The sequence below is a fragment of the Hippopotamus amphibius genome, chromosome 1 (genome assembly GCF_030028045.1).
Source record: "Hippopotamus amphibius kiboko isolate mHipAmp2 chromosome 1, mHipAmp2.hap2, whole genome shotgun sequence".
NCBI lineage: Eukaryota > Metazoa > Chordata > Mammalia > Artiodactyla > Hippopotamidae > Hippopotamus > Hippopotamus amphibius.
In genome coordinates, this window is record NC_080186.1 from 53,975,744 (window position 1) to 53,997,274 (window position 21,531).

At 33.5% G+C, this 21,531-nt stretch overlaps 1 protein-coding gene across 1 annotated transcript in view; it reads right to left on the minus strand.

Moving 5' to 3' along the window:
• RPAP2 (RNA polymerase II associated protein 2) overlaps positions 1 to 21,531 on the minus strand; it is a 76,791-nt gene that overhangs the window by 49,820 nt on the left and 5,440 nt on the right. The window contains exons 3-8 of the mRNA XM_057713028.1: positions 21,368 to 21,482; positions 19,971 to 20,069; positions 19,698 to 19,763; positions 16,924 to 17,012; positions 5,809 to 5,844; positions 2,973 to 3,909 (exon numbers count right to left, since the gene is read on the minus strand). Of these exons, the coding sequence (XP_057569011.1) occupies positions 2,973 to 3,909; positions 5,809 to 5,844; positions 16,924 to 17,012; positions 19,698 to 19,763; positions 19,971 to 20,069; positions 21,368 to 21,482 (1,342 nt within the window). The remainder of the gene's footprint in view (positions 1 to 2,972; positions 3,910 to 5,808; positions 5,845 to 16,923; positions 17,013 to 19,697; positions 19,764 to 19,970; positions 20,070 to 21,367; positions 21,483 to 21,531) is intronic.

Genomic DNA, 21,531 nt, shown 5'->3' on the forward strand with positions numbered 1-21,531 from the left:
AAACTAGCTAACAGAGGGCAAAAAATGGAATGATATTTGATTCAAAGAAAGCAAGAAAGGAGAGAAAGAAGAACATAGAACAGGTGGGACATGCAGAAAGCAACAAGTGAGATTGCAGACTTAAACCTAAATATATCAATTATGACATTAAATGTAAATGGACTAAATTCTCCACATAAAGGACAAAGATTATCAGCCTAGATTAAAAAGAAAAAAAGACAGTCCTTGAAAGTACTAATAACAGAATACAAGTATCAGCAAAGTAGATCTTGTAAGGCCAAAACAAACAAATAAATAAAATCAATGGAGAGAAAAGTTACTCTATATGCTAAGGTGTTCAATTTAGCAGGATAACATAACAATCTCACATTTGCACCCAAGAACACAGTCTCAAAATATTAAAAGTAAAATTCACCAAACTAAAAGAAAAAATAATCAACTTATAATTATTCTGAGAGATTTTGACCCACCTTTCCCATCTCTCTCAGTAACTTGCAGAATGAGCAAACATGAAAGGAAGGAAGGAAGGAAAGAAAAAAACAAAAAGAAAAATCAACAGTGCTTCTCAAACTCTAACATGCACACATTTCCCCAGAGAGAAACAATGAAATCTGACCGATACTCCTCACCATAAACAAAAATCAATTCCAGATAGATTACAGATCTAAATGTTAAAAGAAAAACAACAAAGCTTTTAGAATATGAAATAACCTGGGCTAAGTAAAGATTTCTTAAAGAAGTCACTAAAGGGAGCAATTAGTAAACTGGACTCAAGATGCCATTAATGAGAGTGAAAAGGCAAGTCTCAGAGTGGAAGATATTTGTAATACACAAAAAATGGGCTTGAATCCTGAATACATAAAGCATTCCTACAAATCAACAGGAACTCCCCCCCACCCCACCCCCCGATATTCTAATAGATAAATGGAAAAAAAGACCTGAACAGGCACTTCACATAAGAGATTATCCAAATGGTTAGTAGGCAGATGAAACAGTGCTTGACTCATTAATCATCAGAGAAATGTATTATGACATAAAAGCAATACCATAAGAATAGTGAAAAGTAACAATATCAAGTATTGGTAAGAATGTGGAGTCATGGAAACTCTCTCACACAGTGATAGTAGAATATAAAATGGCAGAACCATTTTGGAAAACTGTTTGGCATTATCTAGTATAGCTGCATATATGTATACATTATGACCCAGAAATTCTAGTCCTAGATACATACCCAACAGAAATTAAAAGAGAGACATATACAAGAAAAGTTCATAACAGCTAGTTCATAGTTCATAATAATACTGGAAACAGCTTAAATGCTCATTAACATGAATAAACTGTGGTATATTTATATAATGGAATACTACGCAGCAATGAAAGAACAAACTATAACTATATGCAACACAAATGACTCATGAACATGATGCTGCACAAAATAAACTGGATACCAAAGAACATATGCTGAGTGAATCCATTTACATACAGTTCAAAACTGGGAAAATTAATCTATGCAATTGTAATAGTCATTAATTTTGGAAAGAGGTAATGATTTAGAGGAGACATATTGGGGCTTCTGGTTTACTCAGATTTCTTGGCCTGGGTAGTGATTTACATTGGTGTGTTCACTTGTGATAATGCAGCGAGCTGTACACTTACTATCTGTGTTATACTTCAATGAAAAAGTTTTAAAAACAGAGAAGCAGTCAAATTTCAGGGATTACTTTTTCCTTCTTAAGGCAAAAAAATGATAAAACAAGTGATATACTAAAGTTATGCAGCTGAGTGTTTCTCCAAGCTTCATATAAAAGTTCTGGGTGCTGTCAAATAATATAGTTGAAATGATTTCAAACATACTGTTGGGCTAGGTAACATTTTGTGGAAATATAAGAAATTTCTAAATTTTTACTATATTTCCACTTTCACCCTCTTTTTAAATCTCCAAATGTGTTCTTCAACTTAGAGCCATATCTACTCAGAAATCTTTAGTAACAAACTCCTGTGGTAAAAACAAGGTTATCACCTATTCCTCTTCATGCCAAATGATTTCATTTCCCAAACTACACATCAACCAAAAATGGGTAACGGAAACACTGAAAGAACCTCATTAAATCTCAGTGGCACACATCAACTTCTACATATAACTATTTACATATAACTGAGTACCAATTATATGTCAGGTACTGTGACAAATGCTTTCTATACATTATCTTTAAAACTCAAACAATTGAGTAAGGGAAGCCATTTATAATCCCATTTACAGATAAGCAATCAGACTCAAGAGACTAAGTTTTCATACAGCTAGTAAATGACAGAGCAGATAATCAAATCTAGGTTACCTGAAATGTACTCTTTCCATTTTCTCCTATGTCCACTATTTCCCTAATAAGTCTCCTTTACTAAATCATTTTCATTTATAATATTTTTTTTAAATTGTCCAGTGTATTTAATCTTGCAAGGTCTAGCCTGCTGTAGATGATACATGAGTTCATTCATAATATTTTAAGTGGGCATGCTTGCCAAATATTATCCAGACAAATATTTTACTATTCAATTAGTAAGTCTACTCCACTGCACATAGTCCCATTGGAAATAAAACACAAAGATATACACCCTATGTAGAAATCTGAAAGCACACATACCAACAAAGAAAAAACAAGCCTTTTCAGAGAGTCTAGATATTATATGAGGAACTAGATTTAAAGAAAACTTTGTCCCACAATTCTAAGCTATTTCTACATTAGAGAAAAATGTTAAATATTTATGAAAATTTTCTGGGGCAAACTTTAAGTTATTTGGAAAATAATAATGTCAATACTGGAGATGGCATTTTAAACCAAAAGAATGAAAGACTAAAGAAGTCTTCTGAAAATTTAAAAAAATTATTCCTTCAGTACTTTTCTTCCTGCTCCAAGATTTATTATGGTGAGTGTTCCATATGTTAGCAGTATAGAAAAATCATCATTAAGACATACCTCTTCTGAGTCTTCTGACTTGGTGGTTTCTTCATTCAAAACATATCGTCCTCTATAAAACTCCCTGATTCTTAGATTTAATGTTTCAGTTTCTTTTTTCAAGTTCTCATAACTTGGCACTGGTTTAATGGCTGTATCTGAGGCTCTAAATGGTAAAGACTCATCCAAGCTGTTCTGAGATTCCTGCAAGGCAGGGAAATGACTATTTGGGTCAGGGTTCATATCATCTTCATCAAGTTCCTCTTCTTTAATCAGAGAGGATGAAGAGGTTTTCAGACATACAGAAGCATAATTCTGGCCATACAAAAACCTCAAAGTTTCTTCTGTCTTCCACTCAATCAAAGTCTCCTTCAGGGCTTTAAGTAAGTTTGCCTTTGCAACTTCAGGGCACACCTGCACTGAACTAGAAGCTGACCTAGAAACTTGGTTCGATTTGGCAAATTTCCTCTTAAAATGTTCAGCACTTTTCTTACTTATGCCTACAAGAACTATTTTTGAACTACTGTATTTATTTTCAGAAATTTCTGAAGCTTCTAATTTTTCTTGTGGAGGACTACTTGAAGAAACCTGAGTATTTACATTCTGTAAAGGAAGTTCACAAGCAGCAGCTTTCTCCTGACTACCTAATCTGCAATTGCCTAACTGTTCAGTGACATCTATTACTCTCTGTTCTTTGCTTTCATGTTTAGAGTTAACTTTTTGACCAACTTTCTTTTTCATTATGCCTTTTTGGTGCAGCTGTGGCCTTATACCCGGTGCATCTGGTCTGTTTCCCGGCAGAATGGAGGAAATAAAGTCTTGCTCATTGTCACTGCTACTATCACTATGAGTGCTGGAAGAACTAGACTCATAATGCTTCTCAAAATGGCCAGGATTGTCAACATCCGATGTTTTAATGGCCTTAATGCACAACTGTATTTCTTCTCCAGAATGACCACTGTTGAGGGAAAGAAACAAAACAACTGTAACAGAAAAGCAAAATGTCCCACAGTATTTATACTTTGTAACTTTCAAGGTAGAAATTTTTACTCCCTAGGCAAGCCCTTATTTATAGGCTTATATTCACCTAGGCTTATGTAAACACACACACACACCCCTCAGAAGAAAGCTATAATTCTGTAATTTCTCTACATCTTATTTATTTGATATAATTCTCTTTCCATCTTCTTCCCTTATCTTTTCTCCCCAATTATTTTAAAAGTGTTATAAGAGTGTAACAAAAATAAAAAAACAAAACATAAACCAAACCACATACACACAAAAACAAACAAAAACCTACAACCTATCAAACCAACATTTGATAATTCCATCCTACTGAATTATTTTGATTTTTGCTTGCTCCATTTCTGTAATTAAGAAAGGCTTCTTTTGAAAACTTCATTATCAGTTTCTCAAAAAAACATTATAGGAACTCTGTTTAGATTTTGAAACATAAAAAGAGATGTTTAAGCATTTTCCAATTCTGGTTGATAGTTATGCAGAAAATTCCACTGAATGAAAAATTCAAGAAAGTCACAGAACAGAAAATAAAGTTGGCAAATAACATTTATCAATGAAAGATACTTATACTTGAAAATCCCGAAGTTAAATCACAATGATAATAATAAAAGACAACAGTTTTCCCATTGACCATGTTCCTTTAATTTTCAGATTAGGTTTATAAAAGATTAAAAAATATGAAAGAGTGAAGGCAAAGAGAAGCTTTGTCTATAGAAACTTGAGATAAATAAGGACAGGAGAGCAATTACCCTTAAGCAAATGCACATATAAGAACTTTAAAAGATGAGGACAGGGAGGAATCTGGGTCAAGAAGCATTTGGAGGGTGCTGAAAGGGTAAATGGGAACTCTCTACTTTTCACACAATTTTCCTGTAAACCTAAAATTGCTCTCCCAAAAAGGCTATCACAATTTTTAAAGTGATTTTTAAAATAAAATGAAATAAAATAATTCAGCAATAAACAAAAAAGCATGCTTGGGGGAAGTGTAAAAGAAGAAGAAAAACAAACAGTTGAAAATAAGGTTGTGGATGGAAATGGGAGAAAAATGGTAAGTTCATTCAGTGTTAGATAACATTTTTTGGTTAGAATCTAGCCTATATAGCCACAGACTGTCTCTTGTACCTGAAGTAAGTACAATTTCAAAAAACTTATAACGATTCTATTTTCATGTATTCTCATGTACACTTTCTCTTAGAATTGTAAAGTAATTATATTTTTCTATACTACTTTGAAGCTATAAATTGAAGATTATATCTATTAATAAATCTCTCTCACTTGTGCTCAATTCCATGTAACTAAGGTAGTGACTATTAACTAGGAAAATTTATTCTGGAAGATAAAAGGATATGTTTTGAGAGGTGATCATGGTTGGGCAAGCAATACCATGAGGAAAGTTTAGAAAAAAAAAAATCACAACTTGGAATTTCTATTAATGCTTTAGACACTCCTTCAAATAATTAAATAATTGATATATTATTTTTAAATTCTATAAAATAAGACTATAAAAACCTTTCAACAAATGTAATTGGCAGAATCTAGTTGACAAAGAAGCATAGTATCTCAGATAGAAGCTGTGTTTGTGTCCTATTTCAACAGGTTCAATTAGACTTCCTTGGTGGGAACAGCTGTACAGTAAATCATACAGATCAAACACATCATCTTACCATCACAAAAGAAAAAAAGCTGTACAAGGCAAATATTTCTTTGTGTGGGCTAGAATGGGCACTTACATAATGCATCAGCACAGGAAGTCCAAGAGTTCATATCACCTGGTTAACTCTCAACGTTTCTATTAACATGAATATATAGGAGGTAAGTAATACTGATTCAACCATACCTTTGTCCTTCCTGTAGCAGCTGAAAATCAGGATGTCTGTGACAAAAACACAGAAATAAAAAATTGAAAGCAACTGATGTGTCAAATACTTTCAAGTGTTTATTATAACCACTTTGCACAGAAAATATAATTAAAAGGAAACAGTTCATATAAAGCTTTTTTTTTTTTTAAGAAAACACGACAACATATTGTAAAACTCATCCACAAGAAATCTGGATTTATCTTTCTTATCCAAAATTTACTCGTATTTCAGGACTAAGTTCAAGTTCCATGAGCCCAATTAAGTTTTCCCTGACTAACCTGCTAAAATAAATCTCTCCCTTGTCTAAACTCCAGAGTCCTCATTGCCTGTACAGTTAATACACATTAATCATATACTCTTCTATAACCTAATACAGATATTTTATCTAAACATCTTACTTTTCATATGTTTAAGTCAAGTTTCTTAGACTACAAGTTTGTTGAGGCCAGAGATTATGTATTATAATTTTCCTATATTTCCTTTATATGGTCAATAAGACTTTTTGCCCTAATTCTGAGAAAGCAGTTGTACTGTAGCATGGATGTGTGGTATGTAGGTCAGGTGATGTAACTCTAGGAACAATTCTGCTATGCAATATCAGAAATCACATTTGGCTGGGTATTAAAAAGGGGGAGGAAAAAGCTCTTAGCCAAATACAAAGAGGAATAAATATAATAGCAAACGAATCCAAGAGGACAGGAAAACTCTGTAAAGTACTTCTAAAGTACTCAGAAAAAGTGCCTTCTAAAAACTACAAAACACATTAAATGAAAGTAAATACTCAAAGAACTAAATAAATGGATTGATATTCTATGCTCACCGATAAAAAGATTCAATATTGTCAAAAGGTCAGTTCTTCTCAACTTGATCTGTGGATTCAATGCAATCCCAATTAAAACACCAGCAAATTATTTTATGGATATGGACAAACTGATTCTAAAGTTTTTATGGAGAGGCAGAGACCCAGAATAGCTAACATAATATTGAAAGAGAAGAACAAAGTTGGAAAACTGACACTACCTGACTTCAAGACTTAATATAAAGCTACAGTAATTAAGACAGTGCAGTGTGGCACTGGTGAAAGAGACAAAAAAGATCACTGGCACAAAATTGAGAGTTCAGAAATAGACCCATGTGCATACAGTCAACTGATCTTTGACAAAAGAGCAAAGGCAACACAATGGAAAAAACATAGTCTTTTCAATAAATGCTATTCCACATGCAAAAAAAATTAATCTAGACACAGACCTTACACTTTTCACAACAATTAATTCAAAATGAATCACAGACCTGAATGTAAATGCAAAATTATAAAACTCCTAGAAGAGGGACTTTCCTGGTGCTCCAGTGATTAGGACTCCATGCTTCCATTGCAGCTCTGCAGGGGCCTGGGTTCAACCCCTGGTTGGGGAACTAAGACCTCGTATGTCATGTGGTGTGGCCAATAAATAAACAAATAAATAAAAAACGACAACAGTAACAAAACAACAAACTCCTAGAAGATAATACAGGAAAAAACCTAGATGGCTTTTTAGATACACACCAAAGGCATGATCCATGCAAAAAAAATTGATAAGTTGGACTTCATTAAAATTAAAAGTTTCTGTTCCGTGAAAAATACTGTCAAGAGAATAAAATGACAAGACACAGACTAGGAGAAAACATTTGCAAAACACATATCTGATAAAGGACTGTTACCCAAAACATCAAAGCACACTTACAACTCAACAATAAGAAAACAACTCAATTAAAAAATGGGCCCAAGACCTTAACAGATACTTTAACAAAGAAGATAAACAGATGGTAAATAAGTATATGAAAAGATGCTCTACACCATAAGTCATCAGGGAAATGCAAATTAAAACAAGATACCACTACACATATATTAGAACAACCAAAATCCAGAACACTGACAAAAGCAAGGGTCTGAATGTTTGTGTCCCCTCACCCCCAAATTCATATGTTAAATCCTAACCCAATATGATAGTACTAGGAATTGGGGCCTTTGGGAGGTGATTAGGTCATGAGGGCAAATCTTTCTCAAATGGGATCAATATCTTTAAAAGAGAGGCCAGAGAAATTCCTTTCCATTCTACCATGTAAGGACATAACCAGAAGTCTTCAACTGAGAAGAGGCCCTCACCCAACCACACTGGCACTCTGATCTCAGATTTAAAACCTCTATAGCTGTGAGAAGAAATTCCTCTTGTTTATAAGCTACCCAGTCTGTGCTATTTTGTTATAGCAGCCTGAACAGACTAAGACATGCACCAAAAACCTCACCAAAGAAGATATACAGATGGCAAACAAGCATATGAAAAGATGCTTCACCTCATATATCATCAGAGAAATTCAAATTAAAATAATAACAAGATATTACTATACACTTATTAGAACAGCCAAAATCCAGAGCACTGACACCATCAAATGCTGGTGAGAATGTGAAACAACAGAGTCTCATTCACTGCTGGTGGGAATGCAAAATGGTACAATCACTTTGGAAGACATCTTGGAGACTTCTTACAAAACTAAACATACTCTAACCAGACAATCCAGCAATCACATGCCTTCATATTTACCCAAAGGAGTTGAAAACGCATGTCTACACAAAAATCTGTATGCTATGTTTACAGCAGCTCTATTCATATCTGCCAAAACTTGGAAGCAACCAAGATGTCCTTCACTAGGTAAAGGGATAAATACTATGGTACATTCAGACAATGAAATATTATTCAGTGCTAAAAAGCAATGAGTCATCAAGCAATGAAAAGACAGAGAGAAACTTAAATGTGTTTTACCAAGAGATAGAATCCAGTTTGAAAAGACTACATACTATAGGACTCCAACTGTATGATATTCTGGAAAAGGTAAAACCATGCAGACAGTAAAAAGATAAGGGGGGACTTGGGTAGGAGGTGAATAGACGGAGCACAGAGAATTTTTAGGGCTATAAAGCTACTCTGCATGATACTGTAATGGTAGATTCAAGTCATTATACCTTTGTCCAGATCTCAAACTGTACAATACCCAGAGTGAATCCTAATGTAAACCATGGATGTGGGTGGTAACAAATATACCATTTTGATGGTGGATACTGATATTGGGGGAGGTTATGCATGTGTGCAGGCAGGCAGTTTATGGGGAATCTCTCCATTTTGCTGTGAACCTAAAATTGTTCTAAAAAACAAAGTCAGTTAATAGAAAAAAAAGTAAATATAAGAAAATAGGTGTGCACTAAAGAGAAGCTAAGGTACTGAACACAAATCCCATTTAAAGGGCAAAATAGGACTGCAATGATGGTCATATTGCAATAAACTTCGATTTAAAAAAGTCAAACTACAAACAATAAATGCTGGAGAGGGTGTGGAAAAAAGGGAACCCTCTTGCACTATTGGTGGGAATGTAAATTGATACAGCCACTATGGAGAACAGTATGAAGGATCCTTAAAAAACTAAAAATAGAACTACCATATGACCCAGCAATTCCACTGCTGGGCATATACCCAGAGAACACCATAATTCTAAAAGATATGTGCAGTGTTCACTGCAGCACTATTTACAATAGCCAGGACATGGAAGCAACCTAAACGTCCATCAACAGAGGAATGGGTAAAGAAGATGTGATACATATATACAACAGAATATTATTCAGTCATAAAAAGAAATGAAATTGTGTCACTTGTGGAGACATGGATGGACCTAGAGACTGTCATACAGAGTAAAGTCAGTCAGAAAGAGCGATATGATATTGAAAACAAATACCATATATTAATGCATGTATGCAGAATCTAGAGAAATGGTATAGATGATCTTGTCTGCAAAGCAGAAATAGGGACACAGACATAGAGAACAAATGTATGGATACCATGGGGGGAAGGGGTAGTGGGATGAACTGGGAGATTGGGATTGACATATATACACTATGTATAAAATAGATAACTAGAGAACCTACTGTGCTGTGGTGACCTAAATGGGAAAGAAATCCAAAAAAGAGGGGATATATGTATACATATAGCTGATTCACTTTGCTGTGCAGCAGAAACTAACACAATATTGTAAAGCAAGTATACTCCAATAAAAATTAATTGCCAAAAAAGTCAAGCTAAATGGACAGATGGAACCATAAGTCATTTGAGTTATGACAGTTAAAGGCTACCAATAAAAGATATCAGAGTTGTAAGTATTTTTCTATATAATTAAACATCGCTGCATCAATCACATAACTATCGCCTAAATAATCCATTCATCTTTTGTTCAGTCACGAGCATACAAGGTACTGCAGGGAATGGATTTTTCACCAATTCTCTCCTTACTTATAGGAGGCACTGCTAACTGACCAAGGCATTCTTTCCCGTTAAACATCTAAGTACTACACATCAGGGGGCGTACACCTCTGCTCTACGGATTCCCGTGCAGTTCAGGAATTCCCCGAAGACCAATAATAAAAAATTTAGAAGAAAAAGACAAAACAATGCAATAGGCAGTGAGTTTCCTGAGAGTAAAAATTTAATCTATTTTTTTCTTCTTCCTTAGTCCTTCAGCCAATCGAGGCGTGTCCTTTCCCAATCATCCAAATTATCCTGTTTACCCTACTTCTTCCCACTCACGAAAACTCTAGTCACAGAAGCTACCTTGGTTTGGTGTTACTCAAAGAAAACAAACGACACTGCTTGGATGGTGACTAGCCTTGACTACTCCAGGGGATATTTATAATTCCCATTAAGAGCTTTTTTAGCACAGTAAATAATATGCTAACGTTCACAAGAGTGTTTTACTGCCTGTTGACTACTTCCTCCCACTTCCATTTGTAGTCCTCTTACTCTTCCTATCCCACATCCCCGCCCAAGTCTTCCTGGCTAAAATTATCAAGGTTCAGTTCCATGCTGCTGTCTGGCATTTGGTCCTACATCAGGATCTGAGTATCACTGTAGGGAAAAAATATGTGTAGAAACAGTGATTCTCAACTAGATTCTTACACTAACTAAGTGGATGCCCTGCAAATGCAGGGTATAGCCCATCATTCAACAAATTCCTTCAAAAATAAAATTCTGAACTATTATATGTATGGACTATGCTGGGTATGTTAAGTAATACAAAGAAGAGGTTCTTATTTTTAAGGACATTACAATTTAGTAGGAGGAAAATGCGTGTTCTAAGACATTTACAAATAATTCTCATAAGAATAACGTAGCTACTAACATCCCATGTTACAGATAAAAAGATTGAATACTGAAAGACTAAGTAATGTGCCAGAAGTCACATGGCTAGTAAGTGGTAAAGCCAGGAATCAAATCCAGTCACCATGGCTCATGAGAACTATACTCTTGCATCACATAATTCAAGAGAATATGTAATAAGTATCATGAGAGAGAGAGAAGCTGCTACAGCAAATTAGAGAAGACAGAAAAACTTCCGGTTGAACCAATGAAGAAAAGCTTCAGATTCAGCTGGGCCTATAAAGATTAACATAGTTTGTATATTAAGGCATTTGAGGTTAATCCTATGGATTTTACTCTGAGGTTTTACTCCATAAACCTCTCCCTTTTTTCTCTTTCCTTTCAGTAAGTTACCATGCTTAAATCTAGCCTACCTCTTAAGCAAACACACAAAAAACCCCTGTGCCTGAGCCATACAATCCCTCCCCCTTCCATCATCAGACTTCTTTAAAGAAGTCTGCACTCATCACTTCCAATTCTGTATCCCCCATCCCTCAACCCTCTGCCTCCCAGAATCTGTATGTATTACTCTACTGAAATGGCTCTCACTAAGATCACTAATTACCATAGGACTGCTAAATCTAAAGGATATTTTTCAGGACTTTTTTTTTTCCTTTTTAAAGTAGAGGACAAAATTACAATGAAAGGACAGTTTGAAAAAGAAAGAAAACAGGAATAAACTATAAAGCAAGGCCTTGGTGAGAGGAGAACAGAATTGGTAACAGTGGGTACTATATTAGCAATGAGGAGGCAGAGAAATGAGAGAGCATATGAAGAAAATAATGTTGAAGGACCTTCTGGTGGATGCCCTCAATCATTTCAGTTAAGTAGTAGGTTTTATCTACTATGCGTTGGGGGTAGGGTTCAAAGTTTAAGGAGAGAAGGTCTGAATGTATCATAGTCATTAAGAAACAAAGAATAAACATGTGAGCACACTGCTGAGACTACACAGAATGAAGTGGAACAGGGCCACAGGAATACAAACAGCGCAGGCTTTGGTACCAGACAAATCTGGGTTTAAATCCCAAATCTATATATACGAGCTAAGTGTTCTTGAGTGAGTCACTAAACCTCTCCAAGCCTCAGTTTCACTATCCATAAAATGGGTATCAATACTTCCCCAGGGATGCTGTGAGGACTGAATTAAATGAGACAGCTTATCTAAAGTGCTAATGGTCTTACTTGAGAACTTTACCCAATAATCTTCCGCAATAGGAAAAAAGGATGACTGAAGCTTGGGAAGGTAGCATGGTAGAAGTTAATGGAGAAAGAAAGAGGGGATGATATTGTAACTGCTGACCGTGGGGCTCAAGAAAACAAATTTAACGAAGGTCTGCCAACCTAGAAGAACAGAGCTAAGGTAGAGGTCAAAACGAGGTCACAAAGCACACTCAGGAGTGACAGCTGTAGATGAGATAGAGGTTGTGGTCAGAGACGGGAAGCTCTAATTTCAAGATCCTGGAGGCAGAATGGTTCCAAATAAGAATGAGGTCCAAGTATGGCTGAATCAAAGGGTAATAAAAATGTAAACATTACTCTAAATCATGAATACAATTTAAGTAGTTTTATGAGAAACCTCCAGCAATACAACTTGATATTTTTTGAGAAAAACACTAAGAATTAAAAGAAAATTCAATCTCTAAAGAAGGGGGAAATTATATGGCGAGTGAATTTTTAAAAAATTGTGGTAAAATATACATAACATAAAATTGACCATTTAAAACATTTTTAGCTACAGTTCAGTGGTATCAAGTACATTCACACTGTTGTGCAACTATTACCATCCATCTCAAGGACTTTTTCATCTTTCCACACTTTCTGCTACATGGTTTTATATACTATTTCATTTAATCCTCACATAAGTTACAACTTTATTTTTACAGATGAGGAAACTAAAGCTCTGAGGGGTTAACTGAGTTCCTAAGATCACTACACGTACAAGTAGTAAATTTGGGATATGAATTTAGGTCTTTCAAAGTCTAAGTTCTCTCTTTCTAACATGTTGCCTATAATTAAAGTCAGAAAAAGGAACCCCAAAAGTTGTGGGGATACCATCTTTACTTAAACCCTCCCATAGGAATTCAATACACTTTACTATTTTCCTCTCCTTTCAGTTTTCTGATTTCACTTAAAGAAAACTATGCCGAACATTGTTTCTAGATGCTTTATGAATGACCTTAATACTCTCTGATTCCCAATCTATAAAAGGGAGAGTGGTACCTGACACTAAAATAACCTAAAATTGAGTTTAATGAGGCATTGGACAAAAGGTTCAATATAAACTTCAGTTTGTTTTTGCTATGAGCTGTTTTAGAAACAAGGCACCAAGATACACTGCTCTTTCTTTTCTATCCTTTTTTTGGGTGAAATTCAAAAGCTTTTCCTTTGTTAAAAGCGCCATTTCTCTTCAATCTATCTTCCATTCCCTTCAAAGTTTATATTGTCTTGCGATATTTGAGTTAAGCTCAATTGAAAAAATAACTATCTTAAAGAATACCTTCAAGCTGGTTCTTCATAAACATTTTCAAATTATTTTCACTAAAGTATAAACAAGATGATTAACTGTAACTTTAGCAAGTAAATCTAAAACTAGAAATAGCACACCAAAAGACCTTAGTGTGTGTATATCACTTAGTATAATTCCCCCCCCCGTGGTGGGAATTTTTCAAATATAGTATGAAACATGTTAAAACCTGTTTCAGAAAGTTTTTATTCTGTCTACCAAGCAACAGAGGTGACTACTCAGGAAGAGGTTATAGAAGTTGTTCTGCAGAGGTTTTTTGGCTTCCGCACCTCTGAGATTATACTGTGTTTACTGCCAAGCAGCATGTGTGAAAATCCCCTACTCTGGGCCACATGATGGCGCTTTTAGCTCTGTCAGCATTAACCATTCACCCCAATTTCATCTTTTAAATCAAAATTTGATTCTAAACATTTGTCCTTCCTTCTTAGCTTTAACTCCTGATTTTTTAAGTTACAATTCAAGAAACTCCCCCCCTTCAAAGACTTCTCAGAGCCTACAGTCAACCAAACAGGATTTATAAATGTAACTATATGACAATTCAAATGAGCCTACTGTCTCAGAGGAACAAAACTGTATGTGGTCTGTTTCTGGCCACCAAATGGGTGAAAAATTTCTAACTCACAACATGAGAAGCATCATACTGCGTCATGACCCAGGCCATGTAGGTCAATGTTTTGTTTCTGACAGGACATCAGGAGACATTTTGTGAAAAGCACTGCTGCTGTCCATGATATTAAAGATATACTCCAGATATTTTTACCTTAATAATGAAAATAAGGGACTATAAAACCTCTAATAAGACCCCTTCTGACTCCAAGGCCTCAATAGAAGTATGGAGCTAGAATTCATGAATTTGTGTAATTTTTTCTTAAATTGATTTATAGGTTTTTACCAATGAGGTAGTGAGTTTAGTATGGTACAAAATAGTATCTTACAAATTTTAAGTGACACTATAGGTTTTAGTATTTTAGAATCTGGTAAACAAATTTATATTAGCTGTCACAATAATGTAAGAAAAATGAAATTAAGTCAAATTTAACATTCTGTTTCCAAATGGTATGTAAGATCATGGTGTCCCTGAAGATGTAAACTTCAAGTTTGTTCTGGACATACTATAAAATATAAAATCTTGTTTTTTTTTTCATAATTTAAAAACTTTAATTCAATCCTTATCAGCCTTTATCTTTTACAGACTGATGAGTTCAAATTTATTTAGTCAGTAATTTTTATTCTGAACTTTTAAATGAGACAGGCTTCCCTACAACGTAGTATAAATTTCTCTAAGCTTATGCTGATAATTTATGTTTTCATCATTTTTATAAATGAGACATTTTCCTTATCTAGAAAACTTTCACTATAGCAGCAGTGACTGACTTAGAACTGTAAAACATTAGAACTAAAGGGAACTAAGGTTAAATGCTACTTTCTACTTTACAAATGAGGAAAACGAGATTCAGTGTTGATAAGACTTTCTAACAGTAAAACAACTAAAAATCTAAGCTAGAACCAACAAAACAGTGCTCTTAAAACTGCGGATCAGGACCAACCAATTAAGGGAGTTGCTACTAGCATTCAGAAAAGCAATCGAGCAGAAAATATCAGAGGTTTTTCATGTAGTGAGAATAGAAAAATGTTTCACAAGACTTCTGCTTCAGTTCTACGTATGTTTTGGATAATGTAAAATGCATTTATTACAGTGATCAAAAATTTTGGAAATCATTCATGGATACAGAGAAGAAACAAGTGATTGCCAGAGGGGAGAGGTGTGTGTGTTGATGAAATTGGTGAAGGGGATTAAGGGGTACAAACCTCCAGTTATAAAATAGATAAGCCATGGAGATGTAAAGTACAGCATAAGGAATATGGCCAATAACATTGTAATAACTTTGTATGGGAACAGATGGTTACTAGACTTATTGTGGTGGTCGTTTCATAATGTATGCAAATATCAAATCACCATGTAGTACACCTGCAGCTAATATAATACTATATGTCAACTATATTGCAATAAAAAAAAAAGATTTTGGAAGTCATTACAATAAAATATCTAATTCTTTGAGTGGATTTTAAAATTTATTCTTATTTTTAAATTAAAATAGTGACTAATATTAATAAAATTATAACAAAATTATGATGGTGATATAGCTTATTATTTATTATAATTCACTCCAAGCTAATAAAAATATCTCTGCATTAAATACTAAATGCTGCCATTAAAAAAAAACATTTTTTCCCCTTCAAAAGACTATAGGTTATGAATGTTACACCCCATACTATATGTGAACAGAGTTTCTTTAAAATACCACATTTCTGTAGCACTTATACATACAATAGCTAGACATGCTTTTTAAAAGAATACTGAATTCCAGAATTCTGATCATTAGCACACATAAAAATATCAAACATTCTCTGTGAAAACCACAGTGACCTCTAGTGGATTAAACTGACATAATCCTTGACCCTGACAATTTAGAAATCAAGGTATCACTGATGCATCCAGATATGAAAAATACTGACATGGTTATTATATACAGACAAGTATTATACATAAATAAGGGACACAGTTACACTATGTACAATGTGATAATTGTATATTTGTAGATTACTCACTGGTTAGTTCCAATCAAGAGGAATAGGACAGAAGAATCCCAGCCTTGTTCAGAATCTATCACTAGCTTAAGAAATACACTTAAGCCTTTGTTTGGAATTTCTAGACAACACAATTTAGTTACATAACAATTTCTGTTACCTTTTTAATATTATTATTCCATTTTTCCTTCAGTAATAAATTCTCTTGCAAATTCAGCAAATTATAAAATGTTATAAATGTTGAAACATTTTTCAAAAGGCAAAATCCTGGGAATGTCTATAAACTTTTTTTTTTGCTAAAAATGACTCTTTAAATTGGCTTTCTTTAAACATATTGTACTGATTTTAAATAAAGATTAAATGAATTAGTAACCTGAACGTTTTAACCTCAGTATCTAGTTTCCTAACAATAAAGTGAGTTCAGTTGGATCCCAAAATCCAGTATCTTCTGAAAAAATTTAAAATTCTTACCCCAGGATTATTATATTAATAGAATTAACAGAAATAACCATCATAGCAGGAAGCAAAGTTCAGATTTTGTGCTTAAAGCTAAAATAGCAAACAAATAACATTTGTATGTATTAATTTTCTGATTTTATGTATAAAATTCTTAAAAGCTCTGCTTGAAATATAACCATTTCCCCACAATTAAAAGTGTTCAGTAAACACATTCCAAAGAAAACTATACCTTTTTGCATATCTCAAAAAGTAGAACAAAATTATTAGACTATATGAACAAATATATGCATAATCATTTAAATTACCTTTCTTCTTCTCGAACCCACACTGGAGTTTTAGGAATTTGTGCTTCAAAAAACTTAGAAGCTTTATAACAAAAATTGCTGCAAAAACACTGAAAAGAACATTTTAAAAATAGCAAATTGTTTTTTCTGATTGTGAAATACAACTTACATATAGAAGAGACTATAAAACATAAATATGTAGTTCACAGAAAAAAATGAAAACTCACGAATTTACCACCCAAGGTAAGAAGTAAGGTTTAGTACCTTTGAAGGCTTCTATGTATCCCTCCCGGATGGCATCACTCTCCAAGAGGTAATCACTATCATAAATTTTGTGTTACTCATTTATTTGCTTTCTTTTAGTCTTGCTACTTACATACATATCCTATAAAATATATCATTCAGTTTTGCCTATTTTTATATTCTGTTCCACATTATGTTTTTAAGGTTCATTAATATAGCTATAGCTTATTCATTTACACTGTGTATTATATTCCATTGCCTAAGTATACTACCTTTTGGTTACTGTTTAAGGACAACTGAGTTATTTGCAATTTTTTGTTATCATTACGTTACTATGAACCTTTTTTAAATTACAATTTTTAAATTAAGGAAAATTGTGGTATAATACACTAAACTTACTATTTTAAGCATTTTTAGTATACAGTTTGGTGGCATTAAGTACCTTCTTACTGTTTTGCAACCATCATAATCATCCATTTCCAGAATTCTTCTCACCTTTTTTTTTTAATTATTCATTTTTTATTTACAAAAATATGAGAGAATATTTTTATAAACTTTGGGTGGAAGACAGCAGGGAAGCTTATGCTTTTCATCACTAAGTAAACACTGCACCTGGCCCAGGTATTGGAGATGCTCTGGGGAGATCTGGCAGGAGCTGAAGTGGTCCCATGGCAACCAGGTAAGTCAGCAGCTAAGTGACAAGGTACGTGAGCTATAACAGTCTCTCTCTCCCCAACCACCCTCTGCACCATCCCTAGCGCCTAAAAGGAATATGGCTTTGACTTCATTCACTTCCTTCTACCAAACTCATGCAAAATGACTCTTGCAGCCCACACTGAACCAAAACTATGCAAGGAAAGAAATTGTGGGGAAAGGGGCTCCAGTGTGTGTAACTGACAAAGGACAAAACCACCTGCAATTCTCTTTCTAACCATTCACCATTAGAATGCTGAGCATGAGTGCATAGCTACCCATGCTCAAAGACATTTGTTCCAACATTGTCACTGGAAGAAATTAGGGGAATAAATGGATAAATAAGATCTTCTTACAATGGAACTCTACACAGCGTTTGAAGGAGAAGAAAGCATACTGTAATTAACAAGTTACAAGGATACCCATAATGTAAAGCAAACTCAAAAATTGCAGAAAGTGATATAAAATATACCATTTTTGTTCAAACTACGTATTGGGTTAGCCATAAGATGGTACGGAAAAACCCAAACAACTTTTTGGTCAACCTCTTTTCATCTTGTAAAACTAAAACTCCACACCCATTAAACCATAACTTCCCATTTCCACCTCCTCTGAAAAAAACCATTCTATTCTCTGTCTTTATAAATTTGACTACTCTAATTATCTCATATAAGTAAAGTCACGTAATATTTTTCCTTTTGTGCTGGTTATTTCACTTAGCATAATGTCTTCAAACGTCATTCAGTTGTAGCTCGTGTCAGAATTTCCTTCCTTTTTAAAGTTAAATAATATTCCATTGTATGTATGTACCATATTTTGTTTATCCTACTAGGAACACTCATATACATATATGCTTGTGGACATGGGCAAGGATTTATACCAAAGAAAAGAAAGGTCACAAACAATGTGTAAATTTGACTTTAACAAATTTGACTCGGCTGAACAGTTTCTCAAAAATGTTGCACCAATTTTTATTTGACTAGCGGTATAAAGAGTTACTGAAGTCAGATTTTTATAATTTTGCTAATTTGGGGGCTGTAAAATTTGTAATGCAATGTGTTTTCATTTGCTATCTTCCTGATTACTGATACGGCTGAGCATCTTTTCATACTTTCATTAGCCATTCAAGTTCCAAGTTTTCTGTCTTTTTCTTACAGGTGACATATTTTGGTTATGAATCTGTGGTCAGTTAAACATGTGAGAAATATAGTTCCTTCTGATTTGTAGCTTATCTTTTCACTCTTTTTTTTAGAAACTTCTAATGAGCAAACGTCTATTTTAATGCAGAAAAATTTATCAATTTTTCCTCTATGGTCTATAATTTTCTACCTTACTTAAGAAATTTTTCTCTAGTCCAAGTTTATAAAGATATTCTCTCATACTATCTTTGAAAAGGTATGTCTTTTACGTTTAGGTCCTTAATCTACCTAAAATTGATCTCTGTATGTACACTGTAATAGATGTCAGTTTTCACTTTTTCCATATGGATAACTAACTGTGCCAGTACAATTTATTAAGAAAATCCATCTTTTCTCCACTGATCTAAAATACTCCTGATGTCATATGTCCAGTGTCCACAAGAGTAGTGAGTTTGTTTCTGGTTCTCTATTCTGTTCTCTGATTCACTCACCTGAATTTGTGCCAATATGCACTTTTAATTTTTAAACGTTCACATATTAACTAAAGTATAAGCAAAGAGGGTTGTTTTTTTTTTAACACCTTGAATGAAATATTTATAAATGAAAAACTTTTAGCATGGCTATTTCTAAAAGGCAAGATTTTAAACAGATATTTTTACAATTCCATTTAGTGTAATATTAAAAATTAACTGCCACATTGAAAATAGCCTTTAAACTTACCTTTCTTTCAGTAATATCATAGACTTTATTGGTTTTGGTAGAAATTTTATATTTCTGTTTTGGTACCTAAAGAAAAGAAATATAGCTTACAAAAGAACTCAAATAATAAACATGAACTTTATAGTTAAGAACACTAAGTCATCTACATATCATATCGTTGGCTAACTCACATCATTAGTTTATGACCTCAGTTTCACTTATTGTTCTCTCTACATGATATTTTGCTAAATATAAAAATTAAAAGTTTACATTTTTAAAAAAGTAGTTACTTACAATTCCTAGCTTCTTCTGACATAAGGGATAGCCACAAAGTTTGATAATAGAACGCTCATCCACGACATCACTATAGTGAGCAGGTGTGATGAACTTCCCCTATAACGAAATAAGAGGGGCATTTCCCTCTGCAGATTATTGTAAAAGTTTATTTATCAGCTCTTTAAGCCTCGTCGATCTCATCTGAAAACACAGGGATCATAACAGTACCTATCTCATAGGTTTGAAGTTAGAATCAGAGGAGAAAATAAAGGAAAAGCACTCAAAGTGTTTCTTGACACATACTAAGTATTCAGAAAATGTTAGCTCTTATTAAAAAAAAAAAAACCCACAAAACCCCCAAAATTTCTGCCACAGTAGACTATATATCTTTGTAGATTATATAATTCATGAAGTAATTCTCAGGCAGGAGGAAGAAGTGATGCTATAGTGTCTGCTATAACAAAGGAAAATACTGATAGTATATTTTATTTTTAAAAAGTATTACTCAAAAGTAAACCAAATAAAACAAGATACAATTTTACCTATTTCTTAAAGCACAATCTCAAAAACAAAGTATACTATAGGTTTCATTATGACTCCTGGACAAATTTTTGTGCAAAATCTTCCATCTCCTGAAAAAACTGTATATAAAACAGTGAGGTGATAGTTCTAAGCTAACACCAAATATTTTCCTTTGACATTTTCATGTTCAAATTATCTCAGTTCTTGAGACAAACCAACATTTCTGGTTTGTCTCTGTCTTTAGGTCATCAAGTATGGAGATTCAGATGCAGTTACCTGTATAAATTTAAATATTGTCATATTTATATTCCTCTTGTTTAGGAAAATCTCTGAGCCACACTAAGAATTATTTCTGCAATAAAAGCTCTGAGCTTTAATTTTCCATTTCTTTTTTCTCTTAAGGATTATGAGGATATAATAGACAATTCCATTCAAGTTTTTAATGCAATAAGGCCATTAAAGAAAAAAACATTATTTTTAATGCAGATGATAATTTTCTTGTTACGTGTTAAACCATAAATGGTCTATATTTCAGGTTTTTAAAATACGAAAATTAATGAAATTACATTAACAAAAATAATGATCTATTACTAAAATAGGATAACATACAGAATATGAAAAATGACTTGGGGATCAGCAATGCAAAGCAATGAAAATCAAGTGAGATTAGCAGACTGGTTAAAAGAAGGGTTAAAATATGCATGTTATCTCTCTTGTGCATTTTAAAGTCACTATAAAACAAGGAATGCAAAATAGCTGATTATTTTTAAATGCATGAATTATATAGCATGTGACTGACAACAGATTCAAAGATTTCAATAATGCAAGGAAGTTTCATGTTACATAGATTTAAAGATTTCATACTACATAAGTAACAATTTATCAACACATACACACTCCCTTAGGAATTCTTCTGTAATATTCTCTTCTAAAAGCTGTTCAACAATATGTAGAGCTTTTCTCTCAAACTCAATCTTCTTTCTGACAGCTGCTTCTAGTTCTGCTTTCCTAAAATTAAAAAAATACATATTTTTAAATCTAAAAGTTATTCTATTTA